The sequence below is a fragment of the Manis pentadactyla genome, chromosome 8, assembly GCF_030020395.1.
Source record: "Manis pentadactyla isolate mManPen7 chromosome 8, mManPen7.hap1, whole genome shotgun sequence".
Lineage (NCBI taxonomy): Eukaryota > Metazoa > Chordata > Mammalia > Pholidota > Manidae > Manis > Manis pentadactyla.
The window spans coordinates 27,202,501-27,222,716 of record NC_080026.1 but is presented as its reverse complement, the minus strand read 5'-3'; the positions used below and the strand labels follow the sequence as shown (position 1 = coordinate 27,222,716).

General features: G+C 36.6%; 1 protein-coding gene across 4 annotated transcripts in view; it reads left to right on the top strand.

Moving 5' to 3' along the window:
* The window catches only part of ARHGAP15 (Rho GTPase activating protein 15), a 602,975-nt gene that overhangs the window by 99,879 nt on the left and 482,880 nt on the right, over positions 1 to 20,216 (top strand). For all 4 annotated transcript variants that reach the window (XM_036912736.2, XM_036912735.2, XM_057505630.1 and 1 more), the window contains one exon: positions 19,897 to 19,986. In XM_036912736.2, the coding sequence (XP_036768631.2) occupies positions 19,897 to 19,986 (90 nt within the window). The remainder of the gene's footprint in view (positions 1 to 19,896; positions 19,987 to 20,216) is intronic.

Below are 20,216 nucleotides of genomic sequence, written 5' to 3'. Positions count from 1 at the left end.
ATAAATCGTATTAAACCATGTATGTGCATCTTTAATACATGAATTTAAGTTGTTATCTAGCATGCTATAAAGTGCTTCACACATTAATAAATAATAATAAACTGTTTATAGATGGCACCTTAATATAGGGTTTTACCAATGAGGAAACACTCTATGTTAACAAAGTGATTGTTTTATCTTAGTCTAACTGTGTTATTCACTATATCCAGCTAACCTTTCTGAATATTTCTATGACTCCCTCTAATGGACCTAATGCAATTTCTGTATCCTATAGTTATTACAAAGTGAAATTTATAGGGTTTCTTTACTGTACCTGGAGGAAGGCCTCATAGATCCCCACAGAGACTTGACAGTGATAGTAAGTAGGAGCAATTCCATGCTAGCTACTGGGGCAATTCAAGCTCAAAGGCTCTCTGCTCAGCACCAGAGCTGCCACATGATCTAGGAGACAGTGGGCAGGCTGCATAGCTGACAGCCTCCTGATTAGAAAGGACTCTGGGCAGAAACCATCCTGTGCTACCTATCTGCCTGATGGGCAACCAGGAAATGAACTAATTTGTATTTGGCAGGTAATAAAATGACAGAAAGTTCTTTGCTTTCCAGCCACTAGTCGCGTTTGCTATGTAATCCTCTTTAAATAGGAAGCAGAAAATCATTTGTAAGATGTTTTTTTTTAACAAAGATTTTAGTAAGAACAAAACGTAGTACTTGTCTTGCTCTGGATAATTGCAATAGCCTTTATTCCCCAGTGGCTTGCTGATTCGGAGTCTTGGTACAGTCCGATCTGTAAGCTAATTATGAATAAATTAAAAATATATCTCAGCGCTTTGTATTTTTAATTTAAACTGCCTCAGAAATTTGTTTAAGGTTTTGTTTTGTTTTTATTTGGGGGCTACTGTAGGTTGAGATTATCTTTTTAAGAAAAATAAACTACCCCCAAGGGCCAGGCACAAAACATTTCCCATCCACTCACTGACCCTTTGTGTTCCCTTTGAATGAGTTGGAAGGAGGAGTCAGGGAGAGGGGAAAGTCACTTGCCTTGCTGTGTCTGGCTGCTGAGATGATGATCTCCGATGATCTCTGTTCTGCTGGGTGAGAAGAATTCCACTGGAGCAGAGTTCATGTGAATTTGATGGGATAATGGGAGAGATTAGATCCCAAATGAAAGCGTTTGGTGCATTTTTATTTTATTATTTTAATCCTCATACCAGGAGACATAATTATTAGCCACTTAATACAGGTGAAAGAGAACTCCCTTGTAGACTGTAGGCTAACCTTGCAAGTCAGCTCACTAATTGCTTGCCTCCAACCTTCAGAATTGCAGTAAAGTGACAATAGATTTTCCTTTTAAAAGAAATTCATTCACATTTTTTGGCAATCCTTATTTATTACTTCTGGCCCCGTTTTCAATGCTCTTACGATTTCTCCCCAGCACTCATTGTCTTCAAAGTGAATTCAGGGCAGGAACTAACTGTGTTTGGTGGTAATGAGGAAAAGAATTACAGACCCCTGTTTGTACTGCATGAATTGTCTTGCTAGTCAACTTCTTGGATACATTTCTAACCAAGTATTAGAGGCCTAATGGGCTAGCCCACATTTACCAATTCCAGTTTCAGAGGAACGGTATGACGATTGCTAAGCCTTGATTGTAGATGCTGTGGTTTTATTTTGCAAGGATTTATGCTCCAGTTTCTGAATGGCCATTGCACCCCCTTGCTCATGCCCTGGTGTTGTTCATTGTGCTTCTGGGAAAAAGTCCTTTTCTCCAAGAGGTCAGTAGGAACTGCCTGAGTAAGTGTAGAATGTGGTTTAAAAGAGTAAATGGCATTTTAGTCTTTATAGGAATGATCTTTGAATGTTAATGCAGTAGTGAGACAAGGCAGCGAAGTAGCTAGGAATAGGGCTTTGAAGGTCAGCCACAGGGAACTTCATTCTAGATTTACTGCCTAGGAGCTGACAAAGTTACTCAGGCTCTTGGAGCTTCAGAATCCTCATCTGTAAAATGGACATAGTGATATCCTTCAACAGAATTAGTAAGGAATGAAATTAGTGAATGAAACAAAAAAAACAGAGTAGCCATAAAATTATTATTATATTCTATTGTACTTTATTAAAATATATGTCTATTCTATACTTCTTAATATAGAGCATAATATAATTATAACATATTATTATACTATATTAGCTTTGCACTTGAGCTGGTTATATATAGAAGACAATTATAGGAGAGAAAATATATTAATTCAGCATGTACAGCTCCCAAAAGAGAAATATGTTCCCATAGGCAGCATAAAATGTGGTGTGTGAACACTGAATAATTCTGAAAATAAAGCCATTCTCCATTTGGGGCCCTACATGCAACCTCCTGCACGACTGTATGTATTGTCCTGGGGCCCTCATCGGCCCCCCACTGGCCCTTCCCCTGTGGCTTTCACATTACTACAGCATGCCACAAATGATGTGCCTGATCCCAGGTCCCATGCTCAGCTATCTTCCTTTCTCACTGGAGTTTTCAGTTCATAACCAGGTCACATTTTTATCAGAAGCAACCTTCCCCTGAAAATAAACACCAAATCATTTCACTGGTGTGTATGAATTAGAGATTCATGGCCTCTAGGTCCTCAGCAATCTAGTCAAGGAAAAGGAGGATTGACTTGTCTGTTATTTCTTTTAACAAGAACATTAAAAAGCAATCTACCACCTACTTCCACTATCATCTATGCAAGGGACATTATAAAATACCCCAATCCTAAATCTAGGGAAGATAAAACCTCAGAATGAAAAGTAGTCTTTACCAAGATAGGAAACTGTCCTCCTTGTATGTCTCCATACATTCTGTCTGTTTGTGAACTTCACCTCAGATCAGAGAAAGATCGGTCCAGACTGGCTGGCCCTCCTATGAGGAGGAGCATTTGGAAATGACTGGTGTCCCTAAACCTGCATTTTCTGAATTATGAAGGGAAGGACTGTGTCAATATTCTCATAGTTTTTTAATATATATATATATTCTAATTTGTAACTCATTTTAAGATTTTTAAATATTGTCACTGGAAAATAATGCAGAAATGGGTTTTTTTAGTAAAATGTGTAAAACATATATGATTATTTTAACAGTTATTAATCAAACTCCTACAAAACCACCAGCCAGTCAAGACATAGACCCTGCCAGCCCCCACAAACCCAACCCTGCTGTTTGTCCCTATGCATAATAGCTTCTTTTTCTTCTCTTGCCACAGGGTTAAATTCTATATTGGTCATTATTTTATCACATTTCATTATTTCTCCGCCTATATCTATAGGCCTTAAAAAATATAGTCTATCTCATTTTGAACTATACAAATGGAATCACAATGTATGTTTCCTTTGTTTCTCATTTTTTTCTCTAAATATGTATACCTTTTTCTTTCCTTTCGTTATTATTTTTGATCATTCCTTATTATTCTCTATCTGTTTTGGGAGTGATTTGCTTTGTTTTTGTACTATTAGGGGCTTGCCTAGGATTACAACATTGATACTTATCAAACACTAAAGCTAATAAAATATTTTAACCGTCTTTCAAAATATTAACTTAGAATATGTTTAATCTATCTATGCCCTTCCCAATGTAGATCTTCTTGCCGTCTGCTTTATTGGTTCTTTTTTTCTCCATTTTTTGAAATACTAGTAGACATTATTTATTCTCCTTAATAGAGTCAATGTTGATTTATATTAATTCAATATTTGATACTTTCTTTGCTATTTATTTATTTCCGCATCTTAGACCTTCCTTCTAGGATCACTTTTCCTTTCATTTGAAGCATATTCTGAGAAATTCCTATAGCAAGGGTCTGGTGGTGACAATGCATGTCAGTGTCTACTTGTTTCAAAATGTCTCTATTTCTCCCTCATCTGTAAATATTTATTTTCTCTGGATATAGAATTCTGAGTTGGCAGTTATTTTCTTTCAGCATATCAAAGATTACATTCCACTGTTTTCCTCCATCCATTATTATGATGAAGAAGTTACCTGTTAGTCTAATTGGTGTTCTCTGGCTGCTCATAATATTCTCATTGACTTTATTTTTCTACAGTTTCATCATGAAGCATCCAAATGTCAATTTTTTTTGTTATTTTTCCTGCCTGGATTACTGGGCCTTATGAAATAGTTTATAACTGTCATCAATATGTTTTAGAAAATACTCAGCTATTACCTTTTCAATGTAACTTCTTTTATATTCTCTCTCTTACTTTCTTCTCAAGCCTCTAATTAAAGTATATTGTTTTCAAATTCTATCCTCTGTGTTTTACATTTTTCTTTTTTCTATTTTTTTGTCTTCCAAATTGCATTCCAAACAGTTTCTCTCCATTTATCTTCTAATTCTTTAGTTCAAACTCCCTTTCTGATAAACATTGTTTTTATTACAATTATTATACTTTTTCTTTCTAGAAGCCTGTTTCTTTTTTAAAATTTACTATGTCATTTGTTATAGTTTATAGTTGTTTTCTGCAGATATTTTCAATACTTTTATTTTGTTAAAATTAAAAAGCATAGATGTTTAATATTCTGTGCCTTGTGATTCTGACATCTAAAGTCTGTGTTGTCTGTTTCTGCTAGTTCTCACTCATGTTACTTTCTTTCCTTGTGTGTCCAGTTATCTTTGTGTGCCAATTATTGTCATTGAATTATTGTAAGAAGGTTCTCTGAGGCCTGGGATAAATGTGTCCTACTCCAGAGTATTTTGCGTTTTTCTCAAAGTATCTGGGACACTCCTAGAGACTGATGAGCTTAACCTATGTTAACAGTATAAGATCTTTAAGTTATGTGTACATTATGGGAGGGCTGTACCTGTGGCACAACTTCTCAGAGACAGAATTTTTCTTCACTGATCCTTTTTTTCCTTCTCATACATGGCTCATCTGCAGAAGTAATCTTTGTTATATTCCTTTGGGACTGGAGAAAGGGAGCATGTTTAGTATTTCTCTCCTTTCTCCTTTCATAAGACCTCAGACAGCACCTTTTCCATTATTCTGTAAAGCTGATTGACCAAAGTTCAAATGTGTAGTACAAATGCCCTCGGGCAAAGTACAGTTACATTAATCTAATATTTAGCTTTCCTGGGTTCATATTCCCACCTCCACAAATATTTACCCTGGCAGTTCCCATTATCCTTTCAGCCTTATGATTCTTTAAAGTCATTTTTAAAAGAAATATTTTATCCAACACTTTTCATTGTTTTCAGTGGGAGAGTTGATCCAAATAGCATAGTTTCTCATTACAATCTACCTCACACTAATTTAAATATGCATTTGGTTAATCAAGTTTGTGCTATTTATATAAGCCTTGGTGGGAAAAGACTTCATAAGAATATGTATTGAATTCCTACAATGAACAGCTTGCTCATTAGGGCTACATATAAGGCATAGCAATATAATCAAGATATAGTCTTGCTTTATAGCATCTTTGCCAAAAAATAGGGTGAGATGAAATAAGAAAAATAAAATAGTTTTTTGTGTTTTTTTTTTTCTGAGATTTAAAGAAGGGAGAGCTTACATCTGTGAAAGATTTGAATTGGGACTTGAACAATGGCTATAATTTCAATATGTGGAGATTTATGGGCAGGGAATTCCAGTGGAGTAAAAAATATTAACAATGGCATGAAACAGAATGGGCAAACTCTATGCACTAAAAAGAGAAATGATTTTTTTTTTTAGTTTGGTTGGAAGATAGGATAAAAGTAAATCACAGGCCATCTCACTCAGAAAATACTTTAATATTTTCATATGTCTTTGACTTTTTAACCCTATGGTCATCACTAAAGAAGTCCTAGTGCATAGAAAGCAAGCACAGCAATTCAGTAACGGAGAACTAAAAATATGCCAACCCAGAAAATGGATGTATCAGCAAATCAGCGAGCACCAGTAGTAAACTGGGAATTGTTTTTTGTGTGACTCTAGGATATATGTTCAGTGTTGCACCCCTACCAAAATAAATGCGCTGTGCAAACACTGTTTCTGAGTTAAGCAATTTCTCTTGTCTCCACATCCACCGAAAGTCAGACCAATTAAAACCATAATCTCATCAATCAGCTTTTTCTGTTATATTTGTCACATAGTGCTCAGAAAAGTTACTGTCACTTTTGACATAAATTCAGAAACATTATAAACATTTTAGGGAATATTTTTCCATAAAATGTATGGTTCTGAAACCAATATGTTTAATATGGAGCTTATATACTGATTGTGTGAGTAACTTTTTTTTGCCACTTTTATGTTTTTCCCTTTACATTTTACTAATACTTGTCAGAGGCAAACACTGGCATATTTTATTTCTAATGACAGAGAACTTTTCCAAGGCATTTAATAAACTGTCAACTTTTTCAAACCACTTATTCAGCCATAACCTTGAAAGCAAAAAAAGAGTAATATAAAAGGCCTCGTTAAAATAGCTTGTTTACCTTTTTTTAATATTGTTTACTTCCAATGCAAGTAATGAACACAAGCATTAATTAAATAATGCAGTACATCTAATGTTCATTCAATGTAGCATGATTTTAATAACAAAATGGACTTATTTATGGGAGTAAAATGATGTGATTTAGAAAAAAAATGAAAATAGTTTTAATCAGAAAGCTATTCATGAATTATTGAATATTCTGTGCAAAATGAATATGGAATGATTTTATCTTTGTAAAGTGAATATTCAGCCCTTATTCAGATCTCTGCTCAAAAAGGTCATAAAAAATGGAAGGGCAAACAACAGATCTACCACCTTAGCCCAATGAATGCATTTTAAATCTCACAATGATAGTGCTCTGGCAAAGTCAGCTTGGTTGTCATTTGGACAGTTTATTAGTGTAGCTATAGGTTGCCTTATCATAAGGCCACATCACACATTTAAAAACTAGGGGGAAAAAAACAGTCTAAAATCTGGAGGGTAATGGGTGGATATGGAAAGAAAGAAAGAAGAGAAAATTGAATTAGAGTATTTTAACATAAACTTTGTAAGAAAAAAATGAAATCAAGTGATCAATATTACTATAGATGAAGCCGTGTTCTCTGGTTATAATTTTCTCAAGATTTAGCCATTAACCACAATAAATTCTGTATCTTACATAATTTTTAATAACCACAAAAATCTATGAAATTGATAGGATGCTTTATAAATGGCTAATAGCTTACTGTCCAATAAACCTCACCTTAGGCTCTCTCAGAAAACTATTTTAATTATGAAGCCTGACTCTCTGTGGTTTATCATTTTGGTCAATGTAATGCATCTGATTTAGAGCTTGCCTTTCTCTAAGATAAAATGGGCTTTGACTCCACAGAGCATTTTTAAATTTATATGAATATATGTATGTAGCCATTCTTAGAAGCTCACTACTAAATTAAAATGCTCTGGGAAGCAGTATAGCACATTAGGTAGAAATAGGGGCTAAGTCAGACCACCTGGGTTAGGAATCCCAGCTTCACACAGTATTTATTGCTATAATCCTTGCATATCTTGACTGCAGTCTGGGATTAATAAGAGTATCTACCTCATGCAACTGTTGTGACATTGTGTGAGAAACCTGGTATGCCCGGCACATAGCAAAGATAATAAATCTTAGTTATATTTGTTATAATTACTACCCAAAGCAATAGAGTGGTTAAGAGAACAGGCTTTGGCACCAGATAGATTTGGATTCAAATGCCCAAATTGCCATTTGATGGAAGGATACTTAAAATCCCTGTCTTAGTTTCCTTCACAATAATATATAAAGATTTGTCAGGGAGGGGAACACTATCTGCTGTCCAAAGAGCATCCAAACTTTCTGAGGAAACTCGTTTCTTACTCACACAATGGTCTAAAAATAGATATGCCCGGTCAGCTTTCTGCTCACAGTGCCTCTCCCATCTTTTGGTTCTGCCATCCCTTGGTGGCAAATAAGAAAAAGCCAAGTAGCACTTGGAAAGGTCTCCATGCTCTTTAAAAGGTATAAGCCTAGGAGTGTCTCACCACCTCTTGCTCACATTCCAGCGATGAGAATGAGTAATGCAGCCAGAGGGTAATGCAAAGGTGGTTTGAAAAAAATGAAGTTTGGCTGATGACTGCTCCCCAGTGACATCTCTGAGCTCCTGAAGGGGGAGCTCAGCATATCGTCTGGTGGAGAGCCACCCAACTCTGTCCTAAGGACAATAACATCAATTGTTTCCACTCTCATTTTCTAGAATACAAAGCCTGAATTAAGCATCCATGCTTTATTTGGGATGCACTTATCAGAACACATGAGTGAAGTAAGGAGGCAATGAGACAGGGAATGCAGGGAAATGGTAGAGAGGATGCTGCTATTCCACAGTGAACCTCAAAGAGACACAGAGAACCATGGAGCAGATATACCTCTTGACGGAAAGATATTCAAATAGACTGTCTAGAGGAAACATGAAGCAGGTCTGTGGAAGGGAGAAATGGAGGAAGGAGAAGAAATGTATCTGCCATGTTTCTTCCCACTTCCTGTTTCCTTTGAGTAAAGTTCATCACCCAGAGTCTTCATTGCCTACTGCATGGACCCTGGGCACACCCTTAGATGGCTACTCAGAAAGCCTTTTCCTACACCCAGTAAAGCAGCATTCCACCCAAGCTGGAAGTGATAGGGGACAAAAAGCCTGCCTGCGCTCTGGCAACCAGAAGGGAGGGCCTCGCTTTCCAAGAAGGTGGCTGGTTATCCTTAGGGAGTGGGACCACATGGGCCCAAGCAGGGGCTGGTCACATGCTGCGCAGCTGAGGTGGGCTGAGTGAAGGAGGGTCTAAAGAGGTGTGGAAAGGGGGGTGGTGGGCACCTGAGGCATCAAAAATGTACCCAAGCCACTCACCCAGCAGTATTAGAGCTTTATGTGATGTAAATGTAAGACTATCAACATATAACAAAGGTAGACTAAATAGAAGTTATTATATTTATTCTAGCAAGACTTTGATTCAGGAATAAATGCAATAGGAATTCATTTCTTCAGAAAAAAGAGTCCTTTGTCCTCAAAAAAAAAGTCAACCAACAAAAAAGCAAACACTTAACATTCAAGTGCCCAAAATCACTAAAGGTTTGCTTTTCTGAAAATCTGGTTTGATTTGGTCTTGTAATGTACTGAGGAATTTCACTGTAGAAACAATTTCAGTTATTATTAACATCATTTATATTCATATACATAAAACCCACATCTTACAATCAAAGTATCCCCTTCTATGTTGACAGCGGCCATACTTTAGACATTAATAAGATCAGGTATCCATTCAGCACTCTTTCCTAAATCATTTTGCCCAAATGAGAATTTATAAGTGAGTTTTATCCTCCTCAATGAATGATTTTCTAGAATCAAAACCAGTTATGTGATAAAACTTAATTCCTCTAAACAGATTTTGTGTTTCATGTTTCAAACTGATAATGACCATCTGAGTCTATATTCTGGAATAGCAATTAATCCAAAATAAAAAATGGTAGCTAATAAATTGTTTCATAAAATCTGAGCTTTGCCTTTTTTTTAGCCACCAGTAATAAGGGTATGAGAATGAGGACCCATGATTTGCTGCATATACACATGGCCAATCTTCATCATGAAAAATATCATCAGGCAAAAGAGCATCTGCCCTTTGATATTTTCTTAATACACATTAAAAGGCCCCAAATATCCCATAAAGAAAAATGGGAAACTTAATCCCAAAGGTTCAATCTAAGTCAGAGCAAAATATAGAGAGAATACCCTGTCAGCTATTATTGGGAAATAGTAAAGATGGACTAAGAGAATAATAAAAATCAGAAGTGGACAAGAACTAGGATCAATTTTTAATAACTTTGCTTCACATTGCTCCAACAAAGAGGCTTTTATGTTTTATTGTCCATAAGCAGTAACTTTTAAATAATTCTATTTAAATATTTTTGAATCAGTCATTTAAGTTTACCCTATAAGAGATATGACATGTACACTCTTAGATTTAAATCCATATTTAGTCAATTTTTAAAAAGTATATTTTTATAATGATGTACAGTATGATCCATTGGCATCATGTAGTTCGTTAGCAGACTTTTTCCTGTGTTTTATAGCTACGGAATCAGAAATATGTTATCTATTAAAGGATTCTTTAATTTCAGGCTTCTTGAATAAAATATTGATTGTCTTCCAAATAACTTAACTTCTACAACTTTTCATAACAACCTATTCCAATGTATAATAAAGCTTAATTATAAAAAATCTTCCCTAATCCCTAAAGTAGTTCTTCAAGCCTAGGTATTTCTGCTTTAGATTCATTAAAACCAACTACTAATTAGGGTCATTTTTCTATAGTCCTCTATCTACTTAGTTTTCTCAAAGCAATTATATTTATTTGCTTGATCTTATTCAATCACTAGTTTTTCAGCAGTTAGTACATTATCTGTTGAGTGCTTAATTTGAGCCACTTTGCTAGATTTGGGTAAAATTGATTGCTTATTTTGGGCCACCTTGCTAGATTTGGGGAAATGAAGTAGAAGACAAACACAGCTCATTCTCTGATTGTATAGCTGGAGAGGGCACAAAAAAATGTAGTTGCAACCTGTGGATAACAAAAAGAATTGTAACAAGTGTGTTCAGAGTAGGGGAAGGAGTAAGAAGGAGCAAGTGACTGAACCTGCATGTGTAAAGGAGAGCCTCACGGAGATTGTTTTGGGGTCCTGTCATAAAAAGGGCAGGATGGGTCAAATGGCAGGCAAGGAGAGTGGATTGAAGAGAGAGATAAATGTGTTCCAGATTAAAGGGGTGCATGCATACTCATATCCACAGTGTGTAGAGTTGTGAAGGCATGTTGCATTTTGCAAACTGCCCTGGCTGGAGTGTGGAAGAATGGTAGGGAATGAGTGGAACTGGGAAGGGTGACTGAGGGATGATGAAAAGGGGCCTATTTACCATACTAAGGGATTTGTACATTATTCTGGAGTTAGTAAGTTTTCCAGAAGAAATATGGTGAAATTTGTTTTAGGAAAAAAAAAAAGTCAAATGTGGAGAATGAATTGATATCATTTTGACTGGTCTCAGAGGAAACATGAGGAGAAGAATTCAGATGAGAGAAAATAGGGGCTCAGATAAGGTTGTGACCACAGAGTGAAGAAGGTGGAGCTAATTCTAGAATTTGGGCTTTGTACCCTTTGGTTGTCTGTGATGAAGGAAAGGGAGGAAGTAACATAATGAAGCAGGTAAAGAGAATAAAGGGCTGATTAACCAAGACAAGCGATTGAGACAAGGGAGCAAAGTCTGAGAAGAAGGTCCTGATACCGCCAAGGTGTCGGTGCTACATCCTAATGGTAGTTAGTTAGAAAATACAGTCCTGGCTCATAAGAGGAGGCTGGGAGTCAGAGGACTATTGAGGTGTCACCATATTGTAAGCAATGGCAAAGACCAGAGGCAACACCAGAACTCATAGGAAGTGTGTAGACTATGAAAAATAATGAAGACTTAAACAGTAAACCAGGGATTAGTAACATTAAAAGAGGGATGAAGAAGAAAACTCAGCTGAAGAAACAGAGAAGGACAGAACACTCCATCCAAAAGCAACAGGATACACATTCTTCTCAAGAGCATATGGAACATTTTCAAGAACAGATCATATACTAGGCCACAAAAAGAGCCTCAGTGTATCCAAAAAGATTGAAATTGTGCCAACAAGCTTCTCAGATTACAAAGGTATGAAGCTATAAATAAATTACACAAAGAAAACAAAAAGCCCACAAATACATGGAGGCTTAATAACATGCTCCTAAATAATCAATGGATCAATGACCAAATAAAAACAGAGATCAAGCAATATATGGAGACAAATAACAAGAATAATTCAACAATGCAAAATCTGTGGGACACAGCGAAGGCTGTGCTAAGAGGGAAGTATATTGCAATACAGCCTACCTCAGGAAAGAAGAACAATAACAAATGAATAGTTTAAACTCACAATTAAGAAAACTAGAAAAGGAAGAACAAATGAGGCCCAAAGTCAGTAGAAGGTGGGACATAATACAGAATAGAGCAGAAATAAATAAAACAGAGAAGAATAAAACAATAGAAAGAATCAATGAAAGCAGGAGCTGGTTCTTTGAGAAAATAAATAAAATAGATAAACCCCCAGCCAGACTTATCAAGAAAAAAAGAGTCTATACACATAAACAGAATCAGAAATGAGAAAGGAAAAATCACGATGGACTCCACAGAAATATAAAGAATTATTAGAGAATACTATGAAAAATTATGTGGTAACAAACTGGATAACCTAGAAGAAATGGACAACTTTCTGGAAAAATACAACCTTCCAAGGCCAATCCAGGAAGAAACAGAAAATCTGAACAGACCAATTACCAGCAAAGAAATTGAATTGGTAATCAAAAAACTACCTAAGCACAATACTCCTGGACCAGATGGTTTCACTGCTGAATTTTATCAAACATTTAGTGAAAAACCTAATACCCATCCTCCTTAAAGTTTTTCAAAGAGTAGAAAAGGAGGGAATACTCCAAAACTCATTTTATGAGTCCACCATCACTCTAATACCAAAATCAGGCAAAAGCACCACAAAAAAAGAAAATTACAGACCAATATCCCTGATGAACTAGATGCAAAAATACTCAACAAAATATTAGCAAGCCAAATTCAAAAATATATCAAGAAGTTCATCCATCATGATCAAGTGGGATTTATTCCAGGAATGCAAGAATGGTATAACATTTGAAAATCCATCAACATCATCCACTACATCAACAAAAAGGACAAAAAAACACATGATCATCTCCATAGATGCTGAAAAAGCGTGCGAGAAAATTCAACATCCATTCATGATAAAAACTCTCAACAAAATGGATATAGAGGGCAAGTACCTCAACATAATAAAGGCCATATATGACAGACCCACAGCCATCATTATACTTAACACTGAGAAGCTGAAAGCTTTTCCTTAAAGATGGGAAACAAGACAGGGTGCCCACTCTCCCCACTTTTATTCAACATAGTTCTGGAGGTCCTAGCCATGGTAATCAGACAACACAAAGAAATAAAAGGCATCCCGATTGGCAAGGAAGAAGTCAATATGTCCCTCTTTGCAGATGACATGATATTGTACATAAAAAAACCCTAAAGAATCCACTCCAAAACTACTAAATCTAATATTTGAATTCAGCAAAGTTGCAGGATACAAAATTAATACAAATAAATCTGTTGCATTGCTATACACTAACAATGAACTAGCAGAAAGAGAAATCAGGAAAATAATTCCATTCACAGTTGCATCACAAAGAATAAAATTCCTAGGAATAAACAACCTAACCAAGGAAGTGAAAGACCTATACTCTGAAAACTACAAGACATTCATGAGAGAAATTAAAGAAGATACCAATAAATGGAAATACATCCCATGCTAATGGATAGGAAGAATTAATATTGTCAAAATGGCCATCCTGTCTAAAGCAATCTACAGATTCAATGCAATCCCTATCAAAATACCAGCAGCATTCTTCAATGAATTAGAGCAAATAGTTCTAAAATTCATATGGAACCACAAAAGACCCTGAATAGCCAAAGCAATCCTGAGAAGGAAGAATAAAGTGAGGGGAATTACGCTCCCTGACTTCAAGCTCTACTGAAAAGCCACAGTAATCAAGACAATTTGTACTGGCACAAGAACATACCCATAGACCATTGGAACAGATTAGAGAGCCCAGATATAAACCCAAACATATATGGTCAACTAATATATGATAAAGGAGCCATGGACATACAATGGGGACATGACAGCCTCTTCAACAGCTGGCATTGGCAAAACTGGACAGCTCAATGTAATAGAGTGAAAATGGATTATTGTCTAACCCCATCCACAAAAGCAAACTCAAAATGGATCAAAGACCTGAATGTAAGTCATGAAATAATAAAACTCAGAAAAAGACATAGGCAAAAATCTCTAGGATATAAACATAAGCAACTTCTTCATGAACATATCTCCCTGGGCAAGGGAAACAAAAGCAAAAATGAACAAGTGGGACTATATCAAGCTGAAAAGCTTCTGTACAGCAAAGGACACCATCAGTAGAACAAAAAGACATCCTACAGTATGGGAGAATATATCCATAAATGACAGATCCGATAAGGGGTTGGCATCCAAATTATATAAAAAGCTCAGTCACCTTAACAAACAAAAAGCAAATAATCCAATTAAAAAGTAGGCATGGGATCTGAACAGACACTTCTCCAAAGAAGAAATTCAGATGGCCAACAGACACATGAAAAGATGCTCCACATTGCTTATCATCAGAGAAATGCAAATTAAAACCACAATGAGATATCACCTCACACCAGTTAGGATGGCCAACATCCAAAAGACAAACAACAACAAATGTTGGCAAGGATGTGGAGAAAGGGGAACCCTTCTACACTGCTGGTGGGAATGTAAATTAGTTCAACCATTGTGGAAAGCAATATGGAGGTTCCTCAAAAACTAAAAATAGAAATACCATTTGACCCAGGAATTCCACTCATAGGAATTTACCCTAAGAATCCAGGAGCTCAGTTTGAAAAAGACACATGCACCCTTGTGTTTATTGCAGCACTATTTACAATAGCCAAAAATGGAAGCAACCTAAGTGTCTATTATTTGATGAATGGATAAAGAATATGTGGTACATATATACAATGGAATATTATTCAGCCATAAGAAGAAAACAAATCCTATCATTTGCAACAACATGGATGGAGCTAGAGCGTATTTTGCTCAGTGAAATAAGCCAGGCTGAGAAAGACAAGTATCAAATCTGTGGAGTATAAGAAGAAAAAACTGAAGGAACAAATCAGCTGCAGACTCACAGAACCCAAGAATAGACTAACAGTTACCAAAGGGAAAGGGATTGGGGAGGATAGGTAGGAAGGGAAGGATAAGGGAGAAAAAGGGGCATTACAATTAGCACACATAATGGAGGGGGTGCACGGGGAAGGCAGTGTAACACAGAGAAGATAAATAGTGACTCTATAGCATCTTACCACACTGATGGACAGTGACTGTAATGGGGTATGTGGTGGGGACTTGATAATAGGGGGAGTCTAGTAACCATAATGTTGCTCATGTAATTGTACATTAATGATACAAAAACAAATAAAATAAAATAAAAAGAAATAAATAGAGATGGAAGAGTAGAAAAGTGAAAGAAGAATTTGGAGAGAAGAATAACTCCCTAGCTTAGGGGTGTAATGTTTTAAGGAGAAGGACGAGCAGATTGCACTAGCACAGGGTTCAAATAGTGTGTTGAGGGAAGGAAGGCATCAGCATGTTTTTGTTGACCTTAATGGCTAAGGCATTTTAGATTAGTTAAGGGCATAAAAGATAGTGGTGGGCTGAGAAGGGAATGGAACATGAGATGAGCATGGAACTGTGGAAACTGAAGGATCCTGGTAATAACAGAAAGGAAATAGGTTAGACTGAGAAAAAGTGAGATGAGGCCTTCTTTCTTTATTTTTTTTGAAGGAGTGACTTGAGCATGGGTTAAGTAAAGAATATAATCAGTTGGAAAGTGGGAGACTGAGTATGCAGTAGAAAAGGGACAACTCAGAAAATGGGAACAAGGTGATGGAATTAGGAGCTAGAGAGGAAAAGCCCTGGGCCTAGGAGGACATGCCTTGTGAGTCTGGCACTGACAGGCCAGGTAATTCTGACGCCCATAAATGCTGCTATCATGCATAGGCATGGGAGTTCATTAGACATGTGGCCAGGGTCCCAGGCCCAGGTCCAGAATTCTGGGAGCCAGAAGAGAAAAGGAGAAATAATAACAGTTACAGGGAAGAGACAAAAAATAGTAATTCTTATTTTGGACCTAAAAGGGGTGCTGTGTGACTTAGTGGGAGAAAAGCATAGTTATGTTACTGTGTTGTGAACAAGAACTTGGGACTTTGAATCCCATAAAAGTAAGTTCATAACTCAGCTCAGTCATTTACTAAGTGTGAGCTGATGTAAGGCACTTAACCAGCCCCTGCCTGAGTTCCTTCACATGCAAGTTGAAGGCGATGGTGAAAACATCACAATATTTCTGTAACGAACACATGAGAATTGGTGACAAGCTTTCCGAGGGCAAGACATGAAGGAATGTATTAAAGAGTATTACTTTTTGTTCATTTTGGTTATACGGACTAACTGTGGAAGTGGGAAGAACTGTGAATGTTCTAGCACTTGATGATCTGGGGCTTGATGTGCTCTGTGATTAAGAGGAAGGCATTTGATGGCTAACTTGAAAGGAGCAAAGCTTGGGAGAGAGGGCTTGTGAGGAAGAACAGTGTGACCAGGAGCACAGAGAGAGTTTGCCCCGTACTCACGGCATGGATCTCAGCTGGGATTTCACAGGTTATTTAAGTGTTCTTATCACAACAATTTAAAAAAAAAGTTTTGCCAAGTAGAGTCAAAAGCCCATCTGTAGAAGAGCCCATTATATGTAATGTTGCATATAACTGCATAGCCCAGAGTTATGTCTCTGAAATTAGAGAATTTGAGGAACATTTTAGAAGAAGAAAAAATGGACAAAAAGTGAAGTGGATCACTGAGTGGAGGGGGGGAAGAAAAAGGGGGAGAAGAGAAAAAGGTGGGGGGAGAGATGTCAAAAACCAATGTCATATAGTGTGAGGATAGAAACTCAGTGAGATTTGCCAGCTGAGAAGCAGAATGAAGATTGCTGACGTGGAAGGCAGGTGAGGAAGTGAGCTCATGAAGAACACAAAAGATGGGGCAAGGGCAGGGTCACATGGTAAGGCACGGGGTGCCCAAGGGTGCTGGGCAGAGTTCAGATGGAGAGAAACCTGAGCCAGGCGATGCTGATGAGGACAGTTAGGGGGTGGCAGAGCTAGTGGTGAGCACACTGGGAAAGCTTAGGTTGCTTCTTACCTGCAGGTCCCCTCTAGCTCCATATATATATAGAGAGAAAGAGTCTCTAGAAAATCATAGTCTGAGGCTAGTATGAGATTCTTTAAGGAAGTACCAGTGTCTTCTCTCTCTTTGGGATCCCAGGGCCCAGCACAGTGGCTAACATGTTGACAAGGACAGGTATGGGATAAATGTTTATTGAAGGACCTGTGGAATCTTGGGTTCAGTCCACATATGGGTCTGTTACTGTTTATCACTTCTCCAAATCACAAACCATTAAACCAAATACAAATATTAGCACTTATAAAATTGGGGATTTTAAGATGCCCAAGCCTTCCTTCCAAAGCACAAAAGCTTGTTGCATTTTGGTATTTTTCCTTCGTGAGTTGAAGCAAATATTCACTGAACCAAAGCTATGGGTGAGGCACTGTTCCACACATTGGGGAAAACAGTGAATGAAAACAAGGCTCCAGTTCAGGAAACTTCATACTAGGGGAAGAAAAATAGATGGTCAGCATATAAAATATATATGTTAATTTCACTTAGGAGAAGGGCTAGGATGAAACTAAAACAAGCCAGTGAGATGGAGAGTAATCAGGAGCACTGGGAGGCAGATATTTTGTCTAAGACAATCAGAGAAGACCTCTGTCAAGGTGACATTCAGCTGAGACCTTATGGATAGACATCAGCCATGTGAAGACTGGGAGGTGTTCCAGGTAAACAGGTGGTGGAGAGGCCCAGTGGGAAGATCAAGTTCAACAGAGAAGGACAGAAACAATATGCAATGGCTATACTAGAGTCTAGTAAAAAAGGCATATCTTTTCCCAAAATGTTGCATGTTTTAACATTACTCTGATCATAGAGTCTATTCAGTTATTAAGAACTATGTAACAGTTAGGAAAGACGCTAGAGTGACACTACTCACATTCAATCCTGGCTCCTCCCTTCCTACCTATGTTCCTTTGGGTGGGAAAGTTTACCTAACTATTCTGGCATATTTTCTTAACCTGCAACACAGTGATAATCACAGTGCTTACTTCATACAGTTCTTGAAAGAATTAAATGAGGTGCAAGTTGTAAAAACACACAGAGAGGTATTTGGCTTGTAAAAAGTGTTTCTCATATCAAATAATTTCATCTTTTTCCCCCTGACTGCTCATTATATGGGAAAGAGAATCTCTTGTTACATATTCTTAATGGTTATTTTTCCTGGGTCTGAGTATCCCATAATGTAATTAACCATAGAAAAAGCAGGTTGGTTTTTTTTTTTTTCATTTTTCTACCTCATAAATCACTCAACAATAAACATCATTATCATGCTCTGAGATTTTCCACAATACTAATCACCTGGGTGGCAGAGTATGGGTGAATCAGTAAAAAGTAAAAATAGTTCCCTGACTGAAGCATCTGTAAGAGACATGCTCATCCCGATGAGTTTCTCAGGAGATTACCACCAAATAACAAGGAAAAATATGCTATCAATTCCTGTCCTGCTAGCTGAATTTATCCTGAAGCGAAGTTATGCTTGGCTTGTACAATGTTTACAAAAAAATGTTATTGAGTTATTACAAATTAAAAAAATTCACAATTTGCTATAATACCCCCACCTGCCTAGATTTCTGGCTTCTGAAAAATAGTCTGTTTCTTTTAAACTGATTTGGACAAGGTGGTGGTGGGGCATCAACTATGGACAGATTTCTTTTAAAATTTTTGCCATTATTCCATAATTTCATGTTTTAACCTAAAATTCATACTGTTAAAATCATTGTCTAAAAATATTATAAACCTTATTTATTGTGCTAAAATTTTAGAATTTATGGAAAATGGTGTGAGGAAAGTACTCAATTTGTAGAGAAAACTAGGGTAGTTTAGAACATATGAAAAGAGTTTGGGGGGCCTTTGAAATGTGGCATTACTGTAAAAGTAGTAAAGAAATTTCCCAACAAGTAAAGTTTTCTTTGCTGTTTGGAGTTATGCAAATTTAAAGTTATATAAGTATGGTTCACTTGAACCAAATGAAAATATGGAGTATCGATGGTAGTCCAATGAAGTGATAATTCTAAATTACTGAAGTAAAAACAGCTTTTAAGTAACAGCACATTGTGTTGTGTAAAAGGAAGTACAATCTGTAACAAGTTTGGTCTAAATTAAATTTTTTACATACTGATTGACATATCCTTATGTGTACAGTCTTTAAAGTCTGAAATACGAAATTTTAAAAGGCACACAATAGGCACTTAATAAAGATTGAATTTTCCTTTTTTTCAGTTTTATTGAGATGTCACTGACACATAGCATAGTGTAAGTTTAAGGTATATAATGTGATGATTTAATATATGTGTATGTTGTGAAATGATTACATTAAGGTTAGTTAACACATCCATCACCACACATGGTTACCTGTGTGTGTACATGTGTGTGTGTGTGTGAACATTTAAAATCTGCTTTCTGAGCAACTTTCCAGCATACAATACAATGTTAACTATAGTCACCATGCTGTTCATTTGATCCCCAAACTTATTGGTCTTACCAGTGAAAGTCTGTACCCTTTGACCAACATCTTCCCATTTCCCAGGACTTGGTAACCATTCTCTGTTCCGAGGAGTTTGACTTTTCTAGTCCACATGTAAGTGATATTGTGCAGGATTTGTCTTCCCCTGTCTGATTTGTTTCACTTCGCAAAACACCCTTAAGGTTCATACATGTTATTGTTGTATATGGCAAGATTTCCTTCCTTTTCATGCCTGAATAATTTTCCTGTGTGTGTGTGTGTGTGTGTGTTTATATGTATAACATTTATATACATAGAACATGTTTTTATCTATTTGTCTATTGATGGACCCTTAGGTTGTTTCCATGTCTTAGCTATTGTAAATAATACTGCAAAATTAACATGAACATAAGGGTGCAGATGTCTCTTTGAGCCAAAAAAGGAAGGCTTTATACCATATATATATAAAGCTGCTAGCCCAATAGACTTTTTTTTTTCTGAAATGAATCATCAATGTTATATGATTTTTGTTGTTTTTCATTGTTGTTTTCAGAAAACTGGGAACAAACCAGAAAGTGTGGATTTGTGTGGAGCACATATTGAATGGGCCAAGGAAAAATCAAGCAGAAAGAATGTCTTTCAGGTAAGAATATTACACATATTAAATTTCTTCTTCTTCCTTCTAAATATGAGCTCTCTTGGATAATCATAAGTCTGTGTGGTTGTGATGTTTTCATGTGCATAAACTAGTTGTGTGAAGGTGACTGTGAAAAAATTGGGTTCTCTTCCTCTTGAATTTTGTTATTCTGTTTTTTTCCCTGGTGACTGATTGCTATCAAAATGCAAAATATATGTTGTATGTTGATTCATTTT